The 27278-nt window shown below is 34.3% G+C and overlaps 2 protein-coding genes and 1 pseudogene across 7 annotated transcripts; all 3 read right to left on the minus strand.

Annotated features, from left to right (window-relative positions):
• Positions 1 to 817: 817 nt before the first annotated feature.
• LOC147386014 (uncharacterized) lies at positions 818 to 4789 on the minus strand. Of its 4 annotated transcripts, none has more exons than XM_086424394.1 (8): positions 4199 to 4789; positions 2943 to 3024; positions 2306 to 2593; positions 2056 to 2140; positions 1893 to 1961; positions 1576 to 1729; positions 1206 to 1477; positions 818 to 1103 (listed from the first exon to the last, which is right to left on the minus strand). In XM_086424394.1, exons 4-7 carry the CDS (start codon positions 2125 to 2127, stop codon positions 1440 to 1442), a joined length of 333 nt encoding a protein of 110 aa, XP_086280520.1. In that variant the 5' UTR covers positions 2128 to 2140; positions 2306 to 2593; positions 2943 to 3024; positions 4199 to 4789; the 3' UTR covers positions 818 to 1103; positions 1206 to 1439. The 4 variants fall into 4 exon arrangements, with proteins under 4 accessions (XP_086280520.1, XP_086280519.1, XP_086280521.1 ...); XM_086424393.1 differs by having other exon boundaries at positions 2943 to 3122; XM_086424395.1 differs by lacking the exon at positions 2943 to 3024.
• Positions 4790 to 5551: 762 nt separating this feature from the next.
• On the minus strand, positions 5552 to 7708 carry LOC147386015 (putative phosphoribosylformylglycinamidine synthase, chloroplastic/mitochondrial pseudogene; annotated as a pseudogene). Of its 2 annotated transcripts, none has more exons than XR_015171672.1 (3): positions 6714 to 7708; positions 6542 to 6607; positions 5552 to 6462 (listed from the first exon to the last, which is right to left on the minus strand). The product of XR_015171672.1 is annotated as a putative phosphoribosylformylglycinamidine synthase, chloroplastic/mitochondrial pseudogene, transcript variant X2 (transcript). The 2 variants fall into 2 exon arrangements; XR_015171671.1 differs by having other exon boundaries at positions 6542 to 6610.
• Positions 7709 to 15499: 7791 nt separating this feature from the next.
• LOC147386016 (protein PSK SIMULATOR 1-like) lies at positions 15500 to 17020 on the minus strand. Its single transcript, XM_086423217.1, has one exon. It carries the CDS (start codon positions 17018 to 17020, stop codon positions 15500 to 15502), a length of 1521 nt encoding a protein of 506 aa, XP_086279343.1.
• Between the last annotated feature and the right edge of the window lie 10258 nt (positions 17021 to 27278).

Below are 27278 nucleotides of genomic sequence, written 5' to 3' on the forward strand. Positions count from 1 at the left end.
GTCTACTATGATTCCCAGCATTTGGGTAGCTTTCAAGTTTACACCTCTGTACAATGGCGGTCTCATTGGGTTTCACAGTCCCGTCTCTTATCGCGTTGAGGTTAAATAAACAAAGAGATAATTTGAACAATAGGGAGAAGGTCTTGTCGTGGTTGATGTTAGTATTGGCAATAGTGGTTGGTGTTGTTGGAGTTATTGGGAATCTCTACAGCTTCAAGAGCCAATCTGAACGACCCAATCCTCGACTTTGAATTGTGGCATGGTAATCAATTGTTGATTTGATAATGAAGAAATTTCTCATGTTTCTGTTGATTTGCTGTGGATTTTTTTGGGTATCTAATAGACCCTCAAATGAAGGGCCAATAGAACATTTTATCGAATTTTGATGATTCAAAAGACTTTGGGAATTAAGATCTGAGAATTGCACATGTTTTTATGCACTCCTTGATTCTCTTCAATGTTCGGTTTTTCTTGGAATGGTTTATAAACGGCTTAAAACCGTCAAATTTGGGATTTTTACCATATATTCGACGGCTATAAGCCATCAAATAACATATTTTCGAAGGTTATAGGTTGTCAAATCAGGGATTCTTACCAATCAATTGCATAATGCTTCTCTAATGGATCATGGGCTTGAAATTAGAATCAATGGTGAAAACTGAAAACCCAATACAAAAGTTAATATTAAAACCTTGTAAATCTGATTCTATCCTGAATTGAACTCTTTGAATAGGGAATCCTCTAACAGAAACAACAACATACATACTTACATACATACATATGGAGAGAGAGAGAGAGAGAGAGAGAGACAGATTATTATTAAATGAAAAAAGAAAACTTCTGTTAAGCTCAAATCTCTACCATAATTCACAGATAATTAAATTCATGGATACTATTTTCTTAATTAAGACAAGAATTTTGAAATGGGAACTCTACCAAAATAAATGCCTACATTATTTTATTTTTTATTATAAAAAAAGGGGGAAAAGCTTCCTAACAGGCAACCTCCACTGCTAGCCTCCTAGTTATATTGCTGCAATTGGTCAATCCAAGAGTTTTCTCTGGGACATCAATCGAACAACTCGCTTTTGACCAATACAAGCCTGCAAAATTGAAAATAAATATATCTGTTGTGTTCCACTCTAGTCCTATAATAATAATCATTTAGAATATAAAAATTGAATACAATTAAGAAGAGAAATTACTTGTTGGATGATCAATAAACTATCTGACAGACTCACAACTGCCTTTTACCATAGATCCACACGAACCCTATGGTTCAAAACTAGCAAATTTAACAGCTGAAATGGTTGAATCCTCACATGACAACTCCAAGGGGTTACCCTCATAAGCAAAACCGCACGCCAAACCAACTGAAATGGTCTGAAAATTCACTAGTGAAGGGTTTCCACCAATCTCCTCAAACAAAACCAATGTGTTCATGTTGTCACAAAGAAAAGAACGCGGCACATGGTACCTAATAATATTTGCATCAATCTTACTTGGTAAATGATTTTTCCAAAGATATTTTATAACATCGAAATCAAAACATAATTGAAAGAAAATTTATCATACCATCTTTGAGAAGGCTGATCACAATTGGAAACACATTTGTTACCATCGTATGGACCACAGTAATCACACGTTGCATTGCAACCATTCTCATCAGCAAGGAAGGATGGCCAATATCGACCAAAAACCAGTCTTGTTTTTTCTTACCATTGAATGCCTGCAAGAAGACAAATTTTCCTTTCAGTGTTTCTTCTTTTTTTTTTTCTCCCTCTAGAACACAGGCATATGGGAGAAAATCCATAACAGTAAAACAAGAAACCTTATACCTATTACATTATAAAAGTATTGTACCGATCAAAAAACTTATAAATGGATCGTACCTGGTAGAACAAAATGATATGGAGAGGGTTAATCATGTTGATGAATCCATAGCCCACATAGCATTTGTTCTACATAAAATTTTATGCAATCTTTAATCAGTAAACTAATTTATGGACACTTGAATGGCAGATAAAAGAGAGAGAGTGGAGAAACTTCACTTACCTTGAAGTCAATTGGCAGATAAATGAAATCGTAAGTTCCTTGATGGCGTTCATCAATAGCAGTCAAAAGCATCTTTGAAGTGTACCTAAATTTACCACCAAATTAAATAAAAATGGCCAAGTTAAAAATAAAAAAGAATGGGGAAGCACCCCAAAAACAATCGATACGGTTTTTCTACTGAAGGAAAACTACAAAGATAAATAAATAAAAAAGAACTGAGCAGGCATTAATATGAAAAAAGAGAACTTACAATTTTTACTAAATATTTTTGACAGTGAGCTTGAGAAGAGACCATTCTCATATTGAGACTCCATATCAACCTTATTACTTTCCACAGAACAAGATGTTGGCTGCACGAGCATGTTTGACTTTGTTCCTAGATCATGGTCTATAAATCTCCAAGACGGTATGGACAGATTGGTTGTTCTTTCTGCTCCAACCACTTGTTGCTCTAGACTAAGCCTGGCTTTCTACTCCAGTGGGGATTGTGCAATTGACTTGCTTCCTAGTGTTCTTGACTTTCCATCCATTCCTACTCCTAAAGCAAGGCAACATTGATGCAAGAACAAAGTGAACATTCCACCTCAGAGCATATATACGAATTAGACAATTGGATGTAAAAGGGAAAATAAATGAACAAATAAAATATAATTGGGATAACTTGTCTTTCTCTAGAAACATCACTAGGTCCAATCATTAGCTGTATTAAAGCTCAACATGGATCGGGTTAAAGTAGACAAGAGATGCTAATCAAGAACATATTGGGAATATAAATTATTGAGACCATATTGGGAATATGATATGGAAAGAGAAACTAAAAAAAATCTGATAATAAAAAGAGCTTCAATATAACCTAATAAAAAGAGCTTCAATATAGGGAGTTCCACCTTTAGCAATAATCCACGTGAACGTCCTCGACTTTGTGGATATGTACAATGCCCCACCCTTGCTTTCTCTTTGGATATGTGGCTTAGGACCATATTCACAATGGTTAGTTGGGTTGAGTTCAAATGGCTACAATGATATTTAAGTGGTTATGTGCCTCCATGCAACACTGCCAAGTATGCCTATAGAATCCAAACATAAGACATAAATAACGTAATACACAAGTGGCACAATACTATGGGAAATGCCCTAAATGCAATTGTTATTAATATGTACATGGGCAAGCTAGCTTCCTTTTATCATAGACAAATTTCCCAAACACAGCTTTTATCATGTGTATGGCAATTTATGAGGCACAAACTACATGGATTCATTACATTACAGAAGCATGCAACATGCATACAGAGTGTGTTAGTTTGAACAGTTTGAAATTATCTGATAGACCCACATCAATTAACTCAGTCGGGATGAGTTTGGTAAAAATAAAATGGTTCGGATATGATTATAGCTAGTCGGTTATAAAATGGATCCAGATATGAATCCGAATAAAAAATCAGATATGGATATGAATATACTCATATCCGGCCTGAACCCAACCCATTTTTAAGCCCTAGTTCCCTAACAATCAATTCACTAGACATTAATCTCCCAAGTATCATCATGGGATGGAGATTTTGATCCAACATGACGCTTTCTACAGGTGTAACCAACACGTAATCCTGTCCATATTATCCATTTTTTGTCATGAATGATAACCAGGTGTAAAATGAATTAGGATTTCAAACCTTAATGACTATTCAAATCCAACAGCTAGAAATCATCAATCAAGCAAATTTTTTATGTGTAGGTCCACCGAAGGGTGGGCCAAAAGGTCATGGAGTCAGCAGGCCAAGAGAGTACCCGTGGCAATCTTTCAGCCATAACCCCGGGCTCATGATAGATCATCCCAGTATCATATTAATACATCGCCACACTAGAAATATACTACTAAAATAACACTAATATTAGGTAAAATCATCGAGACAGTGATGAGACATCATTAATACAGCACTTTTTCACCTAAGAATCTCATAATTTCAATTTAAAGTCTTCACAACTCACATAATCAAATCAAGAACAAAGGAACTCATAAATGGTACATAGTTTGCTAATACAACAATAATTAGCTGCTCTTGCTTCACTGTCTGATTTTCTAAAAATAGCACAAGATAGTAAAAACTGACTGCATAAGTTCATTAAAAAATACAATAAAACTTACATTCAGTGTCAAAGGGAGATACCAAGTGGTCACCTGCTTTCATCCACAGAGGCTGCTTCATCCAATGTTTCCTGAACCATAATCTGAGTTGGTTTGAGGCATCCTCTTAATGAATCATGGCCCAGTTGTCCCCTCTCATTGTCTCCAAACCCAAAGATAAGGCCCCTGTTGGTGACGACAACCGTGTGATATAGCCCTGTGCTTACTTGAGATATGTGATGAGCTCTTAGGCTGTCAAGGATTTGCGGCTTCAATACTTTATCAGAGACACCCCTGTCCGAAAACCCTAAGCTTCCAAAACTCATCCAACCAAAAGCATAAATGTAATTGATTCATTACATTACATCTTCGTCTCCTTCGTAAGCATCTCTAGGGTTTCTGAACTTTGATTGTGTTGGTTTACTTGGGGTGTAACTAGTAATAGTTGGCCTGCCAATATCATGTTTCTTTGGAAATTTTGAAAACGATGAGGACAAATTTGAAAAGAAAATTTTGCTCTCTTCTCTTCCCTCCTCGTCTCTCCATTTTTGGAGAGAACAAAATTTGATGTTTTTGCCCTTCTCTTCCCTCCCCACTTAACAATCCAAATAGGAGAAAGGAAGAGAAAATTGCATATTTTCTCTTCCCTTCTCTTCTCTCAATCCAAACAGACCGTTAAAGCATAGATATTTGACTGGCACACCAACTTTTACTCACAACACACCAATCCTTATGAAATTAAAATCATCCACATATGATTTGGTGTGTTACAAGTAAAAAAATTGGAATGTTAGTAGAAGTTCTTTTAACATCCTTTGGGTGTGCCTTAAGAAATTCATTGTAGAGGCAGTCCAATCCATTGTTTTACGATTATATCTTCATAATTTGAATTGAGATTTTTCTTGAACAATAGTACCACCAATGGTGTGGCATTAGCAAAAGTTGGTGTAGCAATAGTAGCTCTCTAAATTTAAAAGCTCAATAATCACAATCTCATTAGGATAGGACTACTCCTAGTAACCAAAATCCAAACTCTTTTACAACCAACAAAGATGAATCAATGTCCTAAAGTTGGACATAAACCAACAAGAAAAGCCAACAAAGATGATCCAGTATAGCTCTGATACATTTCCCTTATAAACAATCGGAACTGGTATGTTCCAGATTCTTTGATTTTGATTTTACCATCAAAATGGTGGGACTCAATTCTTCTTTATACGAGGGTCCATCAAGAACAATCAAACATCAACAGAGAGTATGTATCATCCTACCAACACTAAACATTAGCACGTCATTATTATTAAAACTCGACTTCTTGTTCGTTTCTTTATATATATATATATATATATATATATATATATATATATATATATATATATATATATATATATATTGCACCTAGAAGATAGTACCTCTTGTGTATATAGATAGGCATGCATCGACACGCTGGCATACCTAAACACATCTTAAAACCTAAGGTTACTAGATCATGTTCCAATGATTTTATACTTTAAAAAAAAAAAAAAAAAAGATTTGTGACAAAGGATGTGTAATCAATCCATCCCATATGCAATCATATAAGGTTTGATTTCTTTTCTTATTTTTAAGGGAAAAAAAACTTTTTGAGTGAAACTTTGAATCTCACAACAGCAATATCTTAAGGACACAACTTATGCTGTAAAAGTAACATATATTATACAAAATCAAGTTTTGTTTGAGTTTTAGGGTTTAAGTCACAGTTTTCATTATTAAAGAAAGTCTCCAAAGCAAAATGCCCCATCTATTAATAGCGTACAGAGAGGATCCTGTGTTTATAGAAGCGATCTAAAAAAAAAATATCCATACAGAATACATTGGATGCAAAGAGTTCATAAATATCTAATAAGAAATGGAACAAAAGACACTCATATTCATATGGTAAAGTCAATTGAAAAGATTGAGCATGAGAAACAACGATAAATAATATGAAGACGTGTCTTAAATCTAAAGGATATAACTCGAGATAGCTAGCCACATGAGCAATTAAAAACCAATAACCCACTGAAATACCTCTACAGGTTGTAAGTATGTATGTATTTTGTATTATTCATAACTGAATAAAGGAAAACGAAAACAGGGATCAATCCACTAATAGATCACCCATACAGTCACGAAACACTTTAGACTCTAACAAAAATAAATTACTCAGTCCACAAGAGGAACATAAATTAAGGAAATTAATTATAGAACTACAGGAAGATACTATTATTTCATTCCCCATTTTCCACTGTTCCTGGTGTAAATATCTGCAAATGGAAAACACAAATCAACATATGGCCATTGCAAGAAACAAGACAAAACAGGAAGAACAGAACCCTCACTAACCTCTGAAAGCACCGAAAGCTTTGGTACTTCAATAAAACAAAATCCTCTCCTCTCCTAATCTTTCAACTTCTGAAGAAATACAAAAATTAGGAAAACTAGCCAACCAAAAAGGAGAAACATCAATTGTGGGGAATATCATCAATCAAAAAGGGAATAATAAATAAAAGCTAACCTGTCTCAAGAACACCACTCTCTTGCATTTTGAAACATCCGCAACCATGGGCTGGGGCCTTTCTTCTCCACATCCCAGTGCTTTGGATACCATGGGAACTGCCACATCAAGAAGCATCGCTCAGGATGAGGCATCATAGCCAAGTGCCTCCCATCCGGAGAACAAACAGTAGCCACCCCCAATGGGGACCCATTCTGATTGAAAGGATAAACCTCGGTCATCTTCCCATTATCATCACAGTATCTTACTGGTGCCAAGTCTGACTTAAGGATGCGATCTAGAACACTATCATCAGGGAAATATGCTCTCCCCTCACCATGGGCAGCCCACACACCTAATGTACTACCTTCCATTCCTTTAAACATTATAGAAGGTGAGTCCCCTATCATCACACTCGTAAAGCAGCATTCAAACCGGCCAGACTCATTGTGGATAAACCGAGGTTGTGATGGGTCGCCACCCACACCGAGGACTCCCCCAACTTGGGATCCTGGGACCCATCCTAGCAGAGCCATGAGTTGGCATCCATTACAAACCCCAAGACTGAAGGTATCAGGCCTGTTGTAGAATTCTTGGCATTGAGCTAGGAGAGGCTCGTTGAACCGGATAGAGGCCGACCAACCTTTAGCGGAGTCTAGCACATCGGCATAACTAAAACCTCCAACAAATGCAATCCCACGGAACTCATGAAGAGAGATGACACCATTCAAGAGGTCTGACATTGTGACGTCCCAAGGTTCGAAGCCAGCAGAATAAAATGCAGCTGACATTTCCCTATCCCCATTGCTGCCTTCCTCTCAAATTACAGCTACTTTTGGTTTAGAAGACACTGCCAACCATTTCTTGTCCGTAAATTCGGGAGTGAAAAATAAAGCCCAAGAAGGTTCGTGCCTACTCTTTAATCCCTCTTTCTCTGACTCTACACAGGAAGCCAATCTCTGGAACCCCTCAAGTTGGAAACTAGTTTCCTCCCACATGTCCCTAAGGTGGGAAGTTTCATCTTAAGTTATTTCTTTTTGGAATTTTTATTTGTGTGAGGGTAAAGATGACATTTATGAAGAAACCCAAAAAATATTCTTTGATCCTTGGTTTTTTAATAAATAGAGATGAGAAAACAAAATGTACTTTTGGGAGGGTGAGTAAGGGAGTGACATGTGTAAAGGTGAAGTGGTAGGTGAAAAGTAGACATTGGTTTATTTGTAAATAACTCATAAAACAATGGTGGGTGTGTATTTTTTAAATGGACTAATGGGAGAGTTCTATGTATGTGCTTGAAGATTCTTACATTTTGAGGGTATGATTGGAAGTTCTCTCAACTTTATAGATTATTACCAAAGATTAAAGAACATTTTTTGTTTGACTACACTTTTTGATAAAGGTATTCTTGGGTTTTCACAAGGGGAAGTTGACTCTCCAATAGAGTTTGAGCATTAGGTATTGAGGGCTTATGGGAGATCAACATGTGTCATCCTTTGAGGAGGTGGGCTTGGTGTTGGGTTTAGAATGGACTTGGATTATGAAATTTAGAATTTTGAGAGTAGATTTACTTTTGGACTTAGAAAATGAACTTGGTTTTGGGCTTAGGTTGGGTTCGGAAATGGACTTGAGTTATCTGTTTAGTATGGACTTTGTCTTGGGTTTAAGTTAGGTTAAGAAATGGACTTAGTTTATAGATAATGGGTATTAGGGCTATGGACTTTGTTTATGGATAATAGGTTGTGGGTTTGGAGATGAACTTGATTATAGATAATGGATAATGGGTTTGGAGATGAATTTGGCTATGAATAATGGCAGTATAGACCTTGGGTTAAGGTCTTAGAGTGACTTGGCTTGATTAGGATATGTAGCTTGTTTATGGACTTGGATTAGGGTATGGGTGATGGATTAGTCAGTGGAGAATGGATTCGGATTCGGATCGAATTAGCTTAGATTAGGGATAAGGTTGAACATGCAAACTATATGACATGATGCATGTATATATGAAAATGATGCCACGTGAAAATATGGGCTTGTTGAGAGGTTTGAATTCCAAATTGGAGTCAACTTGAGAAAGTTTGGATTTTCCTAACAGGTTCGTGCAAATTGGGGTGTCTACAGGTATGATGCATTCTCTTATTGCTTAATGAGAAACTACAAGTACGACAATTAGTAATGTGGTATTAAGGAATGAAAATGAAGAGATGGGGTAGAGCCGGATCTAAGAGTTAGTTAGGTAAGCTTCTTATAGTAAGAATTATGAACCTTGCAAACAATCCCTATGGAAACAGGCCAAAGAAATAGATTTAAATTACATTCCATTTCACCTTTTCCATAGTTTGCTTGATCATAAGCCTTTCCCAAATCTAACTTACACAGGCTATCCCTAGTTTATCTTCTTTAATGGGATTTGGACCTCAATTCTCAGATATTATAAACATACTATAATTTTAAACTCAGTCTATTCAATCAGTTTTGGATAATTTTTTATATAAATAAATTAGGTTTAAAAGCCCATATACTTTTTATTTTATATAATCTAAGAGTGCAATTTGGTCTAATTCAAACTGAGAACTGAACCAAAATGGTACATTTGGTTTAGTTTGATTCAGTTTGAAACAACTTTCACTCCAGTTCTAGGTTAAGAAAATGCAGAACCCCGACCAATCCAATTCAATTTTCGGTTCAGGATTGGTGTCGAACCAAACCAAACCAAACCACGAACTGACAAGGGTATATTAAACTTATTGTTGCTTAAGATATTTCTAGTAAAATTGAGAGTTATGACTAAGCAAGTAAGGAAAAGATCGAATCATGAAATCAAAGTATGAAACATGAATCATGAATTCAAAGGCAGAATGGCAGAAAGTATCACATCAATTGCCAACAACATTTTTTTTTTTTAAATTTAAGGTGTGATTTTGTAGGTAATTTTTCTTCTATTTTCTTGCTTTGCATCTGTTCAACACTTTGTACAAGAAATAAAATGTTCCTTTTTTTTATTTATAGTTTTTGTTCCATTGTTATTCCTGGATACATGAAGGGGAAAAATGTTGTTTGATCATATTATAAAATTGATCTGATTCGTGGACAACCCTACTTATGGATTTGTGAGCAACCCATCTGTAGTAGGTATTATAAACATATTACGATTGATTTTGCTCATCTTCTCTATTTGCTCCAAACTTAATTAAGGTATTATTTTTTAATCTATGTTTATAGATTAATATAATATAAACTTGTTTATTTCAAGAGAACATAACTTTTTGAACTTGATATTAAAACAACAAAGTATTTCTTGCAAAAATTACTAAACCAACAATAATTTCTATGGAAAAAGTTGAGGAAGAACAATTAAAAAAAAAAAAAAATGAGTGCAACAGTTTTTTTTTTAATTTTTTTTGGAGTGTAATCATCCAAATTGAGTGCAAAGGTGAATTTTTAAGTGATGGGATGCAATTGGTAATTGGTGGTGTGCAACTAGTCAATCTCAAAAGAAATTTACTAGGCAGACTTATCTTGCAATTTTATTACAAAAACTCCTTTACTTAACCGTTACATTGACTTATCACTAAATGTTGTTAGTATAACACCTATAGTGGCAATATTTTATTTTCGTCACTAATCGTTAGTATAACTTCTATAATCGCTACATATGATTTGTCATTTAATATTTGTTAGTATAGCACTTATAGTGATAATATTATATTCTTATCACTAAATGTTGTTAGTATAACACCTATAGCTGCTACATTTGAGCTGGCACTAAATGTTATTAGTATAACACCTACAGTGGCAATATTTTATTTTTGTCACTAAATGTTGTTAGTATAACACCTATAGCCGTTACATTTGAGATGTCACTAAATGTTATTAGTATAATATTATTTTTATCACTAAATGTTGTTAGTATAACACCTATAGTTGTTACATTTGAACTATCACTAAATGTTGTTAATATGACACCTATAGTATGTTTTTAATGGAAAAATATAATTGTAACTAATGACTAATCATTAATAACAGAAAATATATTGTCACTAAAACCCTAAACCTTTAGTGGCACAAAATATAAGTCGCCACTAAATATCTTTATAGACCACTTTTACGGAAGCCAAAATTTTACATCCATGGCATTAGTGACGTATACTTTTGAGTTGTCACTAAATGTTAATGTTATAATATTTTTAATAGTAGCAAATTAATTTTGCCACTAAAAATGGCTTTTTAGTGACAATATATAAATCGCGGCTAAAAAACTCGTCACTAAAAACCAACTTTCTTGTAGTGGAATAAAATGGACATCTACATTGGCAGATTCAACTCACCTAAGAACATTTGATATGTGAGTTTCTTCATTGTAAAAATCTCAAGCAACAATATATCATTACTGTATACATCTTCTTTAGTCGACACTCTTGCACCAAACACATCATTATATGTTTTTAGTCTCACTTGAACTAATTAGTCGTCCTACGACATGTTAAGATCATACTTTCCTATTGCAAGAAACTAAGAGTATGTTTGATTGTACATGGAAAATAGGGTGGAAAATCAAATTCCATGGAAAATGATATTTTTCAAGTGTTTGATTGCACATGGAAATGGAAATTCATTTTCCACCTTAATCAAAAAGTCCACCAAAACATGGATTTCACTTTCCCACCCATATGGATGGGAAAGTGAAATCCACCCATATTTTCCATCTCCAATTTTTTCATACTCATATCTTCTTCTTCACCACCACCACCACCACCACCATTACACTAACATCGCCATCGTCACCATCACCATCGTCGTTGCCGTCACCATCGCCGTCGCCGTCACCGTCATCACCATCTCCGACCACCTTTCCTCTCTCTCTCTCTCTTTCTCTCTCTTCTTCTCCTTCTCCATCCCTCACCTCCGCCACCACCACCACCACCACCATGTTCTCCCCTCATCTTCTTCTTCACTTACCTCCATCATCATCGCCACCGCCACCATCACCGTCGCCACCGTCGCTATCGCCACCACCGCCGCTATCGCCACCACCACTGCCGCTATCGCCACCACCGTTGCCACCTTCGCTACCGCCAACGCCACCACTACCGCTACCGCCACTTATCTTCTTCCTCTCTCCCTTCTCTCATATTTCTTTCTCCTCCTCATCTCCTTCTTTTTTTTTTCTCATTTAATTTTCCCATGATTTTATCCAAGTAAAATCAAACAATAGAATTTGATTTTCCAACCCTACCTATTTTCCATCACAATTTTTCCATGGATTTCAAATTCCATGGAAAGTCACTTTCCATGCAATCAAACATACCCTAAATCAAAAATTAAAATATTATGTTTATCCAACTAAAGTTTCATGTTTTTTATACCTTTTTTTTAATTTCAAACAAAAATAAAATTTTAGAACAAACACTTAGATCAATTATGCTTTATGGAGCTTTAGAGATGGATAAGTTGAGATTAAGAAAGAAAAAAATTAGAAATGTATATATTCATGAAAATATAAAATAGGCTGGAATGTGGGTTCAATCATTAGTTTCAATTAGAGCTTTCTTTGACCCACAATTATTTCTCTTAATATAAAATTGATAGGAGTGATCAGAGGATGCAAAAAAATTAGATTTGAACACAAGTAGGGTTTATATAAAGAAAAAGGTAAATTACCATTTCGCGAGCTGAATATGACGATATTCTAATTCTCGCTAATTGTTCATTTTAATTCCCAAAATGCGAACAGTAATTCCATAGGTTTTTCAAGTGACTATCTCACAACTATAAAGTAGTTAGATTGCTGATTTTTTTTTTTTTTTTTTTTGTCCAAAGTGACAATCTAACTAGTTATAAAAGTGACGGATCTCACAAAAAAGTAGTGAACCTGTGAGATTGTCATTTTTTTATAACCAGGGGGATTGTTACTTTGAAAAAAAAAAAAAAAAATCAATTGAAAAATTCTATGGTATCACAATTCACGTTTTGGGAATTAATATGACTAGTGAGTCGGAGCCGGAATTTCATCAATAGTTGATCACATTTTCATAGAAAATCATATTATCATAATTAAAACTATCATAATCTTCATAAATATGATTCAACTATCCCAGTATACCTTATCATATAGTGCATCATATCTTCTAATACTTCAGCATAGTTCACTAAATTAATACCCGGGATAGCTTACAATCATTGTATGAATTGTAAACCGGTAGATACCTGAGAATGTACAAATAGAAGTTTGACTGAGGCTTGTGTTGAACACAATGTCCTTAAGACAATTTTGTTCCCTCAACTTGGTGCACACGGATCAATGAACAATTGTCTCCCAGGATACAACGATCACACGTGTAGAGACAGCACTACAATCTACACGTCCAGCGAACCGAACGCTACTATTTGTACTCTCAAAGAATGCAAATGGAAAAACAGAATGCTAGCACGTTTAAATATTATGTGACTTGTAAATTGATACGCTACCTAAGATTAGATGAATGATTCATGTTATTTGAACTAAAAATCTAACTTAATCATAATCTTATTGACAAGTACCACACCGATCATGTCTGACAATGAAGGAAAAAAAAATGGATTTAAAACTTTAGTGATCTTGTGTTGTTGGTAAAGAAAATATCATTCTACAGTAATAATGATGAGATGACAAGTTTGATTCAAAATGCGCACTAAATACATATTTAGTTGATTATGAGAAATAATTGATGAAGCAATATTTGTTGTTTACTAGGTAGAAAAGATAGAATTGTCATGGTTTCATACACAATTTGACTGAACTGAATAGACTTTTTATTTTCAAATTTTGGTGGGGTCTAGGATGCAATATTAGTTGATAATTGGTTGAAAATATGAAATTTTCATGGTTTCATACACAGTTTGACCGAACTAAAGTAGGTTTTATTTTTAAGATAAAATGTACGGTGGGGTCAAGGATGATGCACACAGCCACACAGTACTTTATTACGAAAGTCTAATGGGTCACGAAGTATGTGGAAGGGCGGTGCAGCGGCATATCTCAGTGTTTCGACCACACTTTTAAAACGCTTTGAGTTGAGCTCTGTAGGTTTGAGTTGACTTGATCTCTAAACCCTTTTGTTTTTTCATCAAGCCATCTTAACTCTTAGAGCACCCAAATAATCCTTGAGGCACATACAGTTCTGTCTACCACACCTCCCCAATATAGGCCACAAGTAATTCTTAGGATAAAACCCACAGTGTCACCCCTAAGGTGATGAGATTCAAGGTGAGATTCGAACTCAAGACAATTGTTTCATAAAGTATGGTCTTGGCCATCTCTTGATTAACTAATCTTTTCTATGCATGATTCCATTTTAATAGATTTCTCCAAGGAGACATTGATCCTAAATTTGATAGAATTAACGTATAAAATTATTATTATTGAAAAATGAATATGATGGAGAATATTAATATTTTCACGAGATCATGGACTTTAATATTTTCTTAATATAAATATTTAAAAAATATATTTTTTTTTTGAATATTTACAAATTTGATAATAATTTTTATTTGATATGTTCAAACTCCAAATCAACTTATGACTCACGAGTCGTCAACTTGACTCTCTCAAAGGACATCCGAGCGAACTCGAGTTTTGAAGTCTAAAACTATGGTTTTGACTAGAATTTCCTGACATAAAAGGCCTTGACCAATGATTTTTAGTCATTGTGTTTGAGTATTCTTGACTAATGCCCTTTTATTTTTTTGGTTCTTGTCTTTTGGAAGTACTCGTGGACCAGATTGTAATGGATTGTTTATTTATTTATTTATTTTTCCTTTACTTTTGTAATTAAGTCATCAATCTTTCAGAAAATTAAGATCTCAAAACTCCCAATCTGCTTGAACCGCTGTCCCCACTTCAATGGGTTCTCAGGAAAAACACAACCTTTTATGCTCTTTCAAAGCTCCAACCAAGTAAGATTTGTTCGTACCTCTCTCTCTCTTAAGTATATTAGGTGACAATGGAATTAATGGAAAAAAGAAAAGTAATCCTATTATCCATGTAAACAAGAGTTGTGATAATCTGACTACCCATGTAGCACATTCAATCAACTTAGCTGAGATGACAAGTTGTGGAGCCATACCCTGTGCCTTGGGATACATGATTCCCTTGGAATACGCATTTTTATGGAGAAGTGTAATTGTATATCACAAGGCATACAAATATGTGGCTCCCGAACTTGTTGAGTGTGACACGTACGTAGTCAAATTATCACGATTCTATAAACAAAGGAAAATGTTGAAAGAATTGTGATAATCTGACTATCCCACGTGGCAAACTCAATCGACTACCTTGACTTGACAAGTTCGAAGAACCATGGATCTGTGCTGTTCGGGATGCATGGCTTCACTTCCCCATAATAAAGTGTATCTCGAGGGAAAAATGTATCTCAAGGAGTGCATATCTACGATTCTTGAACTTGTCACGTCAGGTAATCAATTGAGTTTACCACTTGGGATAGTCAAATTATCACGACTCATGCTGAAATGATATCATTGGACATTGCATTAGACAATACGCGGGCAGTGTATTCCAAACCATAGATACTTTTCCTTGAGATACGATTGAAAAGATCAACGGTCTTCTACACACTGCCACATCAGCGCAGTGTTGAACGCAGTGACCCAAGAATTAAACAAAAAGAACTTATACATGTTTCAAAGATGCTGAAAGAATTATCATAAGTTCTTCCTATCCTTTAAAGTATATTTCTCTCCAACAAAAATAAACCAATCAACAAACCCTTTCTTCTCCAATCGAACGGTTAAACACTATCTATCATCACCAATCACTCATCATAATAACTATTAATCTCACACCTATATATACAACTCAAACCCACCAAAACCTCAGCAATGGCTGCTTCTGTCTTCTCTCTATCCGCAAAGAACAACGTTTGCAATAACAACAATGTAGGCTTCGCATCGAAATTTTGTTTCTCGAAATTTCTCTCCGACGTCCACCTCATCGTATCGTGCGCCATTGGTGCAAGCCACCCCAATATCACCTTCAACCCATCTCTCCAACCGTCCGCTAACGAGTCATCGTTCCACGAACCTGACTCACCTTCCTTCCTCAACAGTACTTTTAATTTCCTTCTCACCAACATTTTAAGACTCGCTGGTAACATCTGATACAAATCCTCTCGCTCGAAATTGCTGATCGAACAAGGTGAATTCAGATACTTTTCTGAGAGAATTATCACATTAGCGTATCGTAACTCGAGACCTGATCCTCCTACTGTTGATTCTCCCGCTTGTTGCTTTAATTTGCATCTCTTTTTGTTTCCACCGAAACCGAAATACTGATTCTCTCTGATACCGATATGAAATCCGTTACTTTCTGAAGGTAACGGTTTGGATTCTTGACTCCAAAATCGAACTAAACCTTCTTTCGGTGGAAGTTTTGAAATTGGCCCTGATTTCGAGGTAATTACGGCTTTTACCGATTTATCACAAAGCGGAGATTCTTGTGCGGGAGATTCGTTAGAGTGGAAGTGTATTTGCAGAGAAGAGACACGCACGTGCCGAGACGACAAGGTAGGAAGAACCGAAATGTATGGTCCGAAAACGACACAGATCCGAGCGTAAACAGTGCAAACAGTTCGAGCCATTATACCAACTGCTTTATCGAAGGTCTGATTCCAGAGAGAGATCTCTTTAAGGTGTTGAACATGTTGTTTCTGCGAATTGAGTTTCTGATCCAATTGATCGAAGCTCGCTTTCTGTGCAGGAATCGAAACTTTTTTGTTTTTCCACCGTTTCTGTTTTAATTCCGATACTTCTAAATCTGACAAAGTTTCTAATCCAACATACAGATCTGAAGTCGCAGAGATGAATTTCTCCATCTTTTCCATTATTTTCTCGATCTTTTTCGAAACAAAATCTAATTTACCTAAATCGACCAATCCACGCTTCAAATCAGCGTAAACGTATTCGAATTGATTCAATCCAGGATCAAAACACTTTTTCCCTAATCGACAGACAGCGATCGCAGAGCGATCAAGTTCTTCGATTCTCTCTTCGCAAGCGAGTTTGAGGAGGAAACCTTCGTCCTTTGAGTTCAAGTAAGAAACGCCTTCTGATCTCATGACTTCTTTTCGAAGCTTCAACACTTCTTCATCTGAGAGAGATTTGTAGAGAGAGACGAGACGTGACATGGTTCTTGCGGCCTCGAACGCGAGGATTCCAAGCGTTGGAATAATCTTTTCTTGGCGACTAGAATGGCGACTTTGATTCTTGGAATCCGAAACGTTAGATCTTTTGTAACTGATACCAACTCGGCTCCCTAGCTCAGAAAGCCAAGTCATGGTGGCGATCGTGGCTAGGTTCTCTATCTGTTAGTGGTGTTCTTCCTGTAAGTGTAGGTTTTAGGGTTTGATTTGGAGATGAGAAGATTGTTGGAGAAGAGAAGTGGATATTTAAGAGGAGAGAATTGGACTTGGAGATGGAGATGGTCATTTTTTTCAGAGCTTGTACAGGGTGAGGACGCGTATGAACAGTTGGGATGGGGAGGAAGAAACGGAGACGACAGGTTTGCGTGTGTGTGTGTGGAGAGGAAAACCAATCTATGTTTGTGGGTGGTGGCGTTGATTTGTTGTGAGTCAAAGGGGGTATGATGGTAATTTAAAATGGGTTTCTTGGTAGTCTCTTTTCTCTTGAGAATCTTCACTACTCTCATTTCTTTGTAAAATATTTGGACAAAATGGAATTTTCTACTATTTTTAAAATTTCCAAAACATTAATTAAAAAAATAATAAAAATTACTTTAAAGAAAGAATTAATTTTTTTTTATATGGAAATTAATGGTGAAAGATAAAACAATTAACAACCTAAATTAAAAAAAAAAAGACTTTGCTCATACATCATATTGTGGGAGTGAATCCCATGTACTTCTTCTTTCTTGAAGTTCCATGTAGTAATCTTTCCATGGTGAATAAGTAGTAAAATAAAAACTACCACATCAAGCATGTAAGGATCATGTCTTAGATTAGATTTGGAGAAAAAAAAAATTAGAAATGTTTCTTTAACCTAATCAGGGACTTTGAAAATGAACGGTCATGGAACTTCATATTTCTAATGGATGGATTTCAAAGTTGCGACATGTAGCACTCTCTCGACCGCTTAAGTACACTACACAGAACTTCAGGAAAAAATAATAATTATCATTATTTTAATTTTTAAATCATTTAATTTTGTGTAAAAAAAATTAATTTATATTTATATAAATGTTATGATTTAAATGATTATTAGTCACAAGATCATATTTCCATTTTGATACTCAATAGTTAAATGTTATAAAATATATTTTTTATAAAAAATAAATATATAAACATGGGTTGAAAATATAAAAAAAATCTTATATGATCTCAAAAGTTAATGTGAAGAATAGTTTACATTGAAAATTTCACTAGTTCATGAACAAATGCGAGTTATCTCAATCTTTACTAGTAATTTTTAAAAAATATAAGGATATGTAGTAAATTCTTTTAGAACTATGAATAACAATGGACAAAAAGAAACAACTATTCTAATTTCAAGTTCAAAGCAAGTCTAAGACAAATAATTTGTTCAAAGACATAAATGTGGTGATGAACGAGTCCCAATAGTGTTTCATTTATTCCAGAGGAAAGGAAATGGACCAATACATACATAATTATTAAGTTGATAGTACTTTGCAAATAATATCCAATTTTTTTTATATGATGATTTTGAAATATTTTTTCTCATTCGATTCTTGAAAACTAGAATCGACAGGTACCTGTGATTTTTGATAATTTCGATTCGAGTTTCACTTATTTTATAATCGGAACTAATAAGAATCAGAACCAAAAAAAATATAGTGGTTATGGTTCTAATTTTCATTGGAACCAACCATTGACACCCCTTATCAAATCTTGAGTTTAAAAATGAATGATCATTGAACTCTTAGATTTAACATTCAAATCAACGATGAAAATTTTCTTTTTTCAATTTTTTTTTTTTTTAAATTCATAGAATTTTCTACTTTACTTACATGTGGCACCTGATTATGTATTTGGGAGTCACGTTAACATGTGGTCCATAGAGATAGATGGTCATTTTATCTATTTAACTTATCTTTTATATATATATATATATAATATATATATATCAAATAAATTATTTGGATTCATGAATTATTTATTACTTAAATTTGTGTACAAAATTACCAATCAAAAGACAGAGAAAGATGCCATTACCAATCATAGAGAATGTTTGAACTTTTAAGGTAAAAACTTCCTTGAGGGTGATTAATTCTACACCTCTTAGTCAAAACGAATCTGATTGCCGTTCTCACACACTCAACCTATTTTTCCATTTTTCTATTGTTTGCTTAAGTTTGATTTTCATGGTTTCTTTGTTCACATTAGATAAATGTGCGAGTAGTTTCACACGTCTTTTGACGTTTCTATCTATATATCTTAAACAATGTGACTAAAGAGCTTGACTGTTGTTCCGTCCTTGTGTGATTTTTCAAGGAAAAGTCTCCATTGCGTCAAAGACTTAGTGGTAAACGGTCAAGATCACTTGGACCAATCTAGTAAATTCCAATAATTGGTGGGTCTCATGGCCACATCTAAAATTTTCTCCTCAGCGAGTTGGGACCGTCTTTGTTAAACTAACCCGTTATCTCGTCTGGTTTCATTCAAGCACACAAAGACCGAGTTGACTCGTACAATTCATCTAATTTTGAACTATTTAAATAATTAAATTCATTTAATATATTCTTAAAGGGAGCCGTTGGGGTTCCAACGTTTTGTCTTACATGGGTTAGAAGTTTCTTAATGAATTGATTTTTAGTGAGGATGATCTCTATGATGAAGAGATCATCCTCACCAAAAATCAACTCTCTCTGAACTTCTAACCCTGTCAAAAGTGATCCCCAAAACATAGACGATTTACGATTCTTCAACTTATAAACATGAGGTTAGAAGTTTCGGAATGGGATGATTTTTCGTGAGCATGATCTCCTCATTATAAAGATTATCTTCACCAAAAATCTGCTCTTTCTGAACCTTCCAACCCATGTATGACAAAATATGGTTGCCAAATAGTTGGCACCTGAATGGAACCCATTCTTAAATTTAATTATATATTTGCAATTAAATTAGGGGTGCAACTTGGTGTAGTTTAAACTTAGAACCGAACCAAACTTATAGCATTGGATGTTTGGTTTGGTTTGGAAGTTGGAACAAGTTGCGTTCTGGTTTTAGGTTAAGAAAATGTAGAACCGATCAATTTGATTTAGGATAGTGGAAACTCATAGCATCAAATCGAACCAAATTGACACCTATATATGTCGGTTTGGTTCTAATTATTATTTAGTGGAATCGAGTTATGTTGGTTCAGTTTTGATTTGGCCCCAAACTGAACTAAGTTACAAAACCCTAATTTAAATTATTATTATCCAGTGGGTCGTGGATTAATTACTTGATGAGTGGCAACGAAATCTCATTTTTATATAGATCACAAATCATTAAAAAATTGACTATATTTAATTAATATAAAAGATACCAAATTCAATTGATTTGGTTTTGAGTTTTTATAATCGTGTTTCTTGATGGAGATTTCAGAATATTATGCGAGTAATCTTGGATTTCAGACGAGTCAATGTGATGGCCAATTTACATTAATGACTATCTTTGAGTTCGGTAGAAAATCTAGGTTCTTTGTAAAATGGATTTCTACAGCCCATGCTATAATCATGGGAGGTCCTAAGTCCAACAAGCAATTCTAGAGACTCTCAATGATGAAATCCTTGATTTTCTTCCCATCTCAACCCTACGTTTGACACTGTTCTAAAAACATCTTTTGAGGTTCAAAAAGTTATAATCATGTCAATTATATTTGAACCTCAGATCCACTGGCCTAGATTAATTAAAGCAGATGTCTTCTGTATAAGAACATGGTCCATAATGGATGGTCTGAGTTCACAATCAGCATAACGCAAGTGGGAATAAAACCTTGTTCCAAGTCTCAAACAGTTTATGGGAATAGGAACCCTTAATTTGGCCATCTTTTTTTTTCTTTTCTTTTTTTAATTTTGTTTTTGGTACATAAGCATAGTTAATAGTTAATACACATAAAACTACCTAAGTTTTATCTCATAAAAATCCCTTCAAAGGGTCTTTGATTTGTTTGATGTTTGGCTCATGATCAACCAAAATAGTGTAGCAATTCATGTGTTCATCCATTAAATGTGCAAAACAGAATCCTCAATTCCCCTAAGCATTATACAACATCGTGGGGAAAATGCTAGTCTTGAACCATGGGACATGACCATTGGGATGATAGGAATTCCCAAGAAAAATGTAACCCTAGGAAAAGTGTATTAATCCCTAGGAGATCAGAACTAATCTCTGAGAAATTTATGTTTTTACTCAAATCTTAACGTCCATGTTGATGCAGAGGCTGGAGAGCCTCAACAATATCCAACATCATGGTAGGAGATTGGTTGAGATGTTAGGGATTCCAATGGCTGAGTCTCTCCATCAAACAAACAGTTGAGATATTAGGGATTTGCAAGAAAAACGTATTCCTACTAATTAGTAATTCCTAGAAGGACAGTACCAACCTATAAGAAGAAAGTAGAGTTACTTTAGATTCTAGAATATTTTGTTCATTAATCACTTAAGATTCTTTCATTTCCTCATGAAGGGATTTCCTAGAAAAAGCTGTGCCAATCCTTAAGGTAATCTCAATTGTCTGTTCGATGGAGAGCCTCAACTACATATGGAGGCTAGCTAGAAAATTCTTACATGACAAGCACGGGTAATATGCCACTATTGGATTTTTCTAACCTCAAACTATACGTTTGATGTTGTTTGTCAATGGCTTAATTAGATGATAAGAAAAACATAAATTTCCTATAAATCTGTACTGTAGAATAAATTTGTGGGCTGAAAGAGTAGAACTAAAGTCATGTAACATCATCCTAAGAGATGGGAAAGACAAAAATCCATCTTCGTCAATTTTACTGTAATGACTATATATGCGATATCCATGCCTTAGATTCCTACTAGAATACACCCAACACTCTCAAATGAAAGGGAGAAATAGGAGAGAGATAAGGCGATCAGAATCTGAAGAACATCCTGACCCTATTTGATAGAAGTTGAATTGATTATTACACTTTTTTAATTAAACATTAACTTTATATTTCTACAGGATTCTAGCTCCAAATAGAAGTCTTTTTAGTTGTTTGGTGTTTAGCAACATGGATGCCCCGATAAAAACTAACAAGTACAGTTATCTTAAAGTATGCATTTTGTAAGGAATCCATATTCTATCTCTCTTCCATTTTTATGTATCTTCACTATTTGCATATATTCTTTAGTTGTTAATATGCAAGCATGAATCCCTAACTCTACCATTAGGGGTGGCAATGGGTCAAGTCCTGTTGAGTTAAGGGTATCAGGAAAATTTAACAAACCTAAACCCGACCTATTTAATAATTATATTACAAACTTATATCCAGATCCAACACATTTATTAAATAGTTAACTTGATCCGATCCATGTAATCCAGTTTAATAAAATTCTAATTTTAATTGTAAAAAATAAGTTTCATTTCCTTCACCAAATATAAAATAGCATTCTTAAAAATAAAGTTACATGACCATAGAGTAATATCTACCAACATAAATTAAGTATCACAAAACATTAACCAAGTTTCATCACCAAAAATATATCACAACCAATTAAAGGAGAGAGAAAAAAAGAAAATGTGTCCATAGCATAGTACAAAAATTATATATCTCTACTTATAACAAAAAACATCCTTTTATAATCTCTCTCCATCCTTGTCACCATCACTCCTCCAAACTCATTATGATATGTGTAAACACCTCAATTTAAACGGACTCCCATTCAAAAATACCCAAAAAAGTCAAATTTTCTAGCAAAATTTGTTAACACCTCTAAAAAGTCCAAATTGTCAAAAATTGACATTTTTATCAAATCAAAAGGTCCTAAGACCTCTAAAATCTCATGAACCCACAACAAGGCCTTCTAGACCCACCACATTCTCCATCTCTCACCCCCTCTAACCCCAAATTCGGAAGCTTCCTAAGGCCCACCAATGCTCAACACCTTAAAAAACATTTTAGCTTCACCATAAAACAAGCCTAACCCAACTTAACCTTAATCCCATGTAACCCAACTCTAGTCCAAATCCTAGACTCAAGCCAATTCTAAAACATAAACTCTCATCAAATTAAAAACCCAATCCTAAAGTCCAAACCCTTATCCAATCAAGGTCTATGCAATCCTTGATCATGAATGAGGGACACTTGTCACCACTACAACCCACCTCCCAAAATCATTATACCCAACATCATCATCACACCTAATAGCTACACAATCCAATCACAACCCACACCCCGTGTCATAATCAATCCCCATCACTTTCTCTAAACCCTCATCACAAGTCATCTTTACACCCCATTTTCCTTAATCAACTCACTTAACACACACCTTCATACCTTTTTGACACATGTCTCAATTTCCTCCACCCTCCCAAAATATTAACAATCACCCTCTTACACCACTATTCTTTTAATCAAAATTCACTCTCCTTAATCCCACCTAACACACAACCCATATGGATTGAAAGATCCAACCCATTTGAATATAAAACAATATACTTATACCACATTCCACATATACCCTCCCCGTAATCTTAAATTTCACACACCTCACCCATAAACCTCATGTCATTCTCTATTTTTTTTTTATTTACACTCCATCTTACTCCTAAAAGTAACCATCAACACCTACAAAAACCCTTTCTTCCTCTCAAAAAAAAATTCATGCTTGAATCCTCTCTCTTAAGTCATCTATCTCAATCTATAATACTCTCAAGCCCCTAAGAAATTCTAAAAAAAAACTCTCTTCAATCTTTACTCAATTCTCTTTCTCATTTTCTCTTCTCTAAGAAATACTTTTATAATTCTACTAAACACATACAAACCTAAGAAGAAGAAAAAGAAAAAGAAAAAGAAAAAAAAAAGGAGTAGAAGAAGGAAAATTTAAGCCTCAAGGTGGGTCTAAAATAGGATTTCAATTTACTTAAATTTCCCCTTTCTCCCCTCTCCATTTCCCTCTTCTACTCCCCCTCCCTTACTTCTTTAATTTCGTTTTTAGAAATCCTCTAAGATGTAATGCCAACCCTCCCTATCTCCAATAAATCAGACTTCGATTCTATCTGTTGGGGATGAAATCTCTTTTTCGAAATAAAATCTTATCATCTTTCATCCCTATTCATAATTTGCACACACCACAAAAAAATCGTTTCGAGGCTATTGATATTTGGACCTTTTCATTCCATGAAAATGAGCCCATGATCATAAAGTCCATAATTTTTCAAAATCATGTGAGTTTGAGGCAAAATATGGTAAGGTCTTTTCTCTCAATGAAATAACCTTCTTGGTTCAAGACGACATCAAAAGTCCCTCATGTGTAAAGGCACAAAATCGTCGTATTCCCAATTTTATTTTCTTTATTATATTTTATTTAAATGACCACGTTGTTAAAGTTACCATCATTTAATGGAGAGAGAAGGGTGTCTAACACCTTCCCTTCTCTCTAATCGAATCACATACCTAGATCTTAGGTAGTCTAATACTTTATTCGTGCGAGAATCACTACGATGTCAAAACGACATACTTTTTCTAAAAAATACTTTTCGGATGACCATTCACACTCTTTTTATAAAAAGAATGGTGTCGACTCCAAATCATTGTAAAAATGATCTTCGACTTTGAAAATCACGTATCTATAATATGAGTCATACTAACCTTACTTAGTAAGATTTTAAATCTTACTAAGGATTGTTTTGCCCACATAGATCACCATATTGGGAATCATACATTACAAGCATCTAGATTTTAATAAAAACTCATATTTAAAAAATACAAATATAAATAAATAAATAGCTTAGTAAGGAAAGTAGTTTTACTTTCCCAAATTAAAAGCTTAAACATTAATTGTTTAAAAAATATTTTAGAACACCTCCTGTATTTTATAAAGTTTGAAAAAATATATATTATGGAAAAGTTCTAGGAAATTTTAGTTAAAAATGGATAATTTAAAAAATTTTAAATAATTGTTGATATTTGAGATACCTCATATGTTTTATGATTTAAAACAATACTTTAATGACACAATAACTAAACGTGTCAAAACGGATTAAGCGAGTTGACATCCCAAACCTGACCCATTTAATAACTGTGTTAGTTGGGTTGACACTCAATTAGGCTTAATCCAAACCAAATAATTACGTGTCATTTTCAAGTCGTGTTAAGAATGCCACCCATGTCTACTGTGTATAGAATGATAAACAATCAAGAACCACAAGATTCTTGTGGTTCGACTAAACCTATGCCCTTGGATAAGAGATGAGAGAATTTCATTATTATTGAGAATGATTACAACTCTAGATAACTTAATATTACTTTGCATCTAATTAATATCCCTATAACCCTTAAAACGAGCAGGTGTCAGCTAGCTTTATTGGTAAAGTCTTTGGGTGATGATATCAAATATCTAGGTTCAAATCCTATCAGTGTTGAGTTACTGATAAACTCATTAAAAACATGCTTACTGGTTAAAAAAATTCCTATAACCCTTGTTAGAGAATAAGATGCATTGAATTAAGATGCATAAAATACATTGTATCATTGCTAGGGTATCACATCAGAAATAAAAGGTTGTAATGGAGGAGGATATATTTAGAATATATCAATTAGGATATTTTGGAGTATTTATTTATATTTAAAATATATCAATTACGATATTTTAGAATATTTATATTAGGTTAGTTTCATTATATTGGTTGGTGCAATCCCTATACATATCTTATTAGAGTTTGTGTAGTGTACATCCAGGCATTATTAATAAAATTAGAGTTCTACATAGGTTGGGTAGTTACCCACCGTGAATTTCATTCAAGACATCTAATGCAACACACACTTATTACTCAATTCCTCTCTCTTTATAAAGATTAATGATGGCAGCCTAGTACCTTCTTGTTTGGTTGAAACATGTTGCTAGAGGAGAGACTACTACAGATAGAAGGCCTATTAAAGAAGATTACTTGTGCTAGTCGTATGCTCATCCGTGGTCCATTAATATATCTACAAGACAACTACTTTTTTTTTGTTAATTAGTAAGCAAATTAAGAGTGTATTAAATTATTAATAATAATAATAAATGGAGCGAAAAGCCCCTTCAAAATGTCCAAAATCATCTTTCACTTCAAACACTTTAGGGGGTGAGGTGATCTCAGAACCTAATTCAACTGCAACTTCTTAATTTAAATCCAAAACTTCTTTAACTCAAGTAATATCTAAACCTAATTCTACCGCGACAGAAACTCTGGAAGCCATAAAATCGATTAAAGAAAAAAATTAAGAAGGAAAAAAACATACACATGCATATATGAACCACACTTCGATCGTTGGGAACCTAGACTTATATTATAAAATAGTTCTCAATGTTGTACACACAGTATTAGCCCTACATGTTATATGTGTTTCTACCATCAGGGGTTAGCTGAGATGGTAAGGGTAACTGGGTTTGCTTCCCAGGTCACAAATTCAAATCTCTACATGCCCCTCTACTTAAAAGTGGTTATATTTAACTGCTGAACACAGGCTAGGGTGGTTGGTATATGCCGCCCGCCAAAGCAAAAAAAAAAAGGTTATATATGTTTCTAGTATCAACTCAAGCATCAAGAGTAAGTATGATACAAAAATCTTTTAGGCTTGAAGTTAGTTAGGTTTCATTTTTTAATCAGTTTCATAAAATTTTAAGTAGGTTCTAGAAAAATAATTTTCTGAAAGTAAATTTTGCATTAGTTTCAATAACATAATTAATTTACAGGAGTATTCAGTTAACCAACCAAAAGACAAGAACAAGGATTGCTGTGTCCACTGTCAAGCCGAGGGTTTTCTAAGTTAAGTCATTTTGCAACAGACCAACTTACTACATTTACAACAGCCACAAACCTGAAATAAAATTGTTTGGGCTTGTTCCTTAAGTTTAATTTATAAATTATTTTTCATACGATCTAACAATAAGAATTTTCTTCTGATATAGTCATGATCCGCAGAAACACTTCTTAACTATGGTACCAAACATAACCAATATATAGTATGGAGGTTGATTTTTCTAGAACGATGCCCCATGAAAACGTCTTGCAAATGAATTACTCGGTTGAGTTTAGAAATGCCACATACTGCTGTTTCAATTGATGTACAAATTATTCTAATAAATAGCTAATGCATGTGCATAAGATGGATAATGGCATTCAATGAAGTTGTATTGGTTGTTGGGTTAGATGTCTCGAATTAAGGTCCCAATGGATATTGTACTTCATTTAATACCAAATTAACCTGAGGTCAAAGGAAAATTCTAATGGTGAAACTCTATTTGATGTAAAGGAAAATATGGCCAATTTTGGTTTTAATGAGAGTTGCTTTCGGATTGGAAAACCTAAGTATATAAGTTATAAGGGTTGTAATCATTCTTAATAGTAGTGAAACTC

This window comes from Akebia trifoliata, chromosome 14 (genome assembly GCF_017979445.1).
Source record: "Akebia trifoliata isolate Shusen 1 chromosome 14, ASM1797944v1, whole genome shotgun sequence".
Lineage (NCBI taxonomy): Eukaryota > Viridiplantae > Streptophyta > Magnoliopsida > Ranunculales > Lardizabalaceae > Akebia > Akebia trifoliata.

Bases quoted from the DNA above. Each gene is read 5' to 3' on its own strand.
- LOC147386014 (XM_086424395.1), bottom strand. From the start codon at position 2,127: ATGCTTTTGACTGCTATTGATGAACGCCATCAAGGAACTTACGATTTC. The intron at 1,730-1,892 runs GTACGATCCATT...GTCTTCTTGCAG, and splicing joins ATATCATTTTGTTCTACCAG to GCATTCAATGGTAAGAAAAA. The intron at 1,478-1,575 runs GTATGATAAATT...AAATATTATTAG, and splicing joins GATCAGCCTTCTCAAAGATG to GTACCATGTGCCGCGTTCTT.
- LOC147386016 (XM_086423217.1), bottom strand. From the start codon at position 17,020: ATGACTTGGCTTTCTGAGCTAGGGAGCCGAGTTGGTATCAGTTACAAA.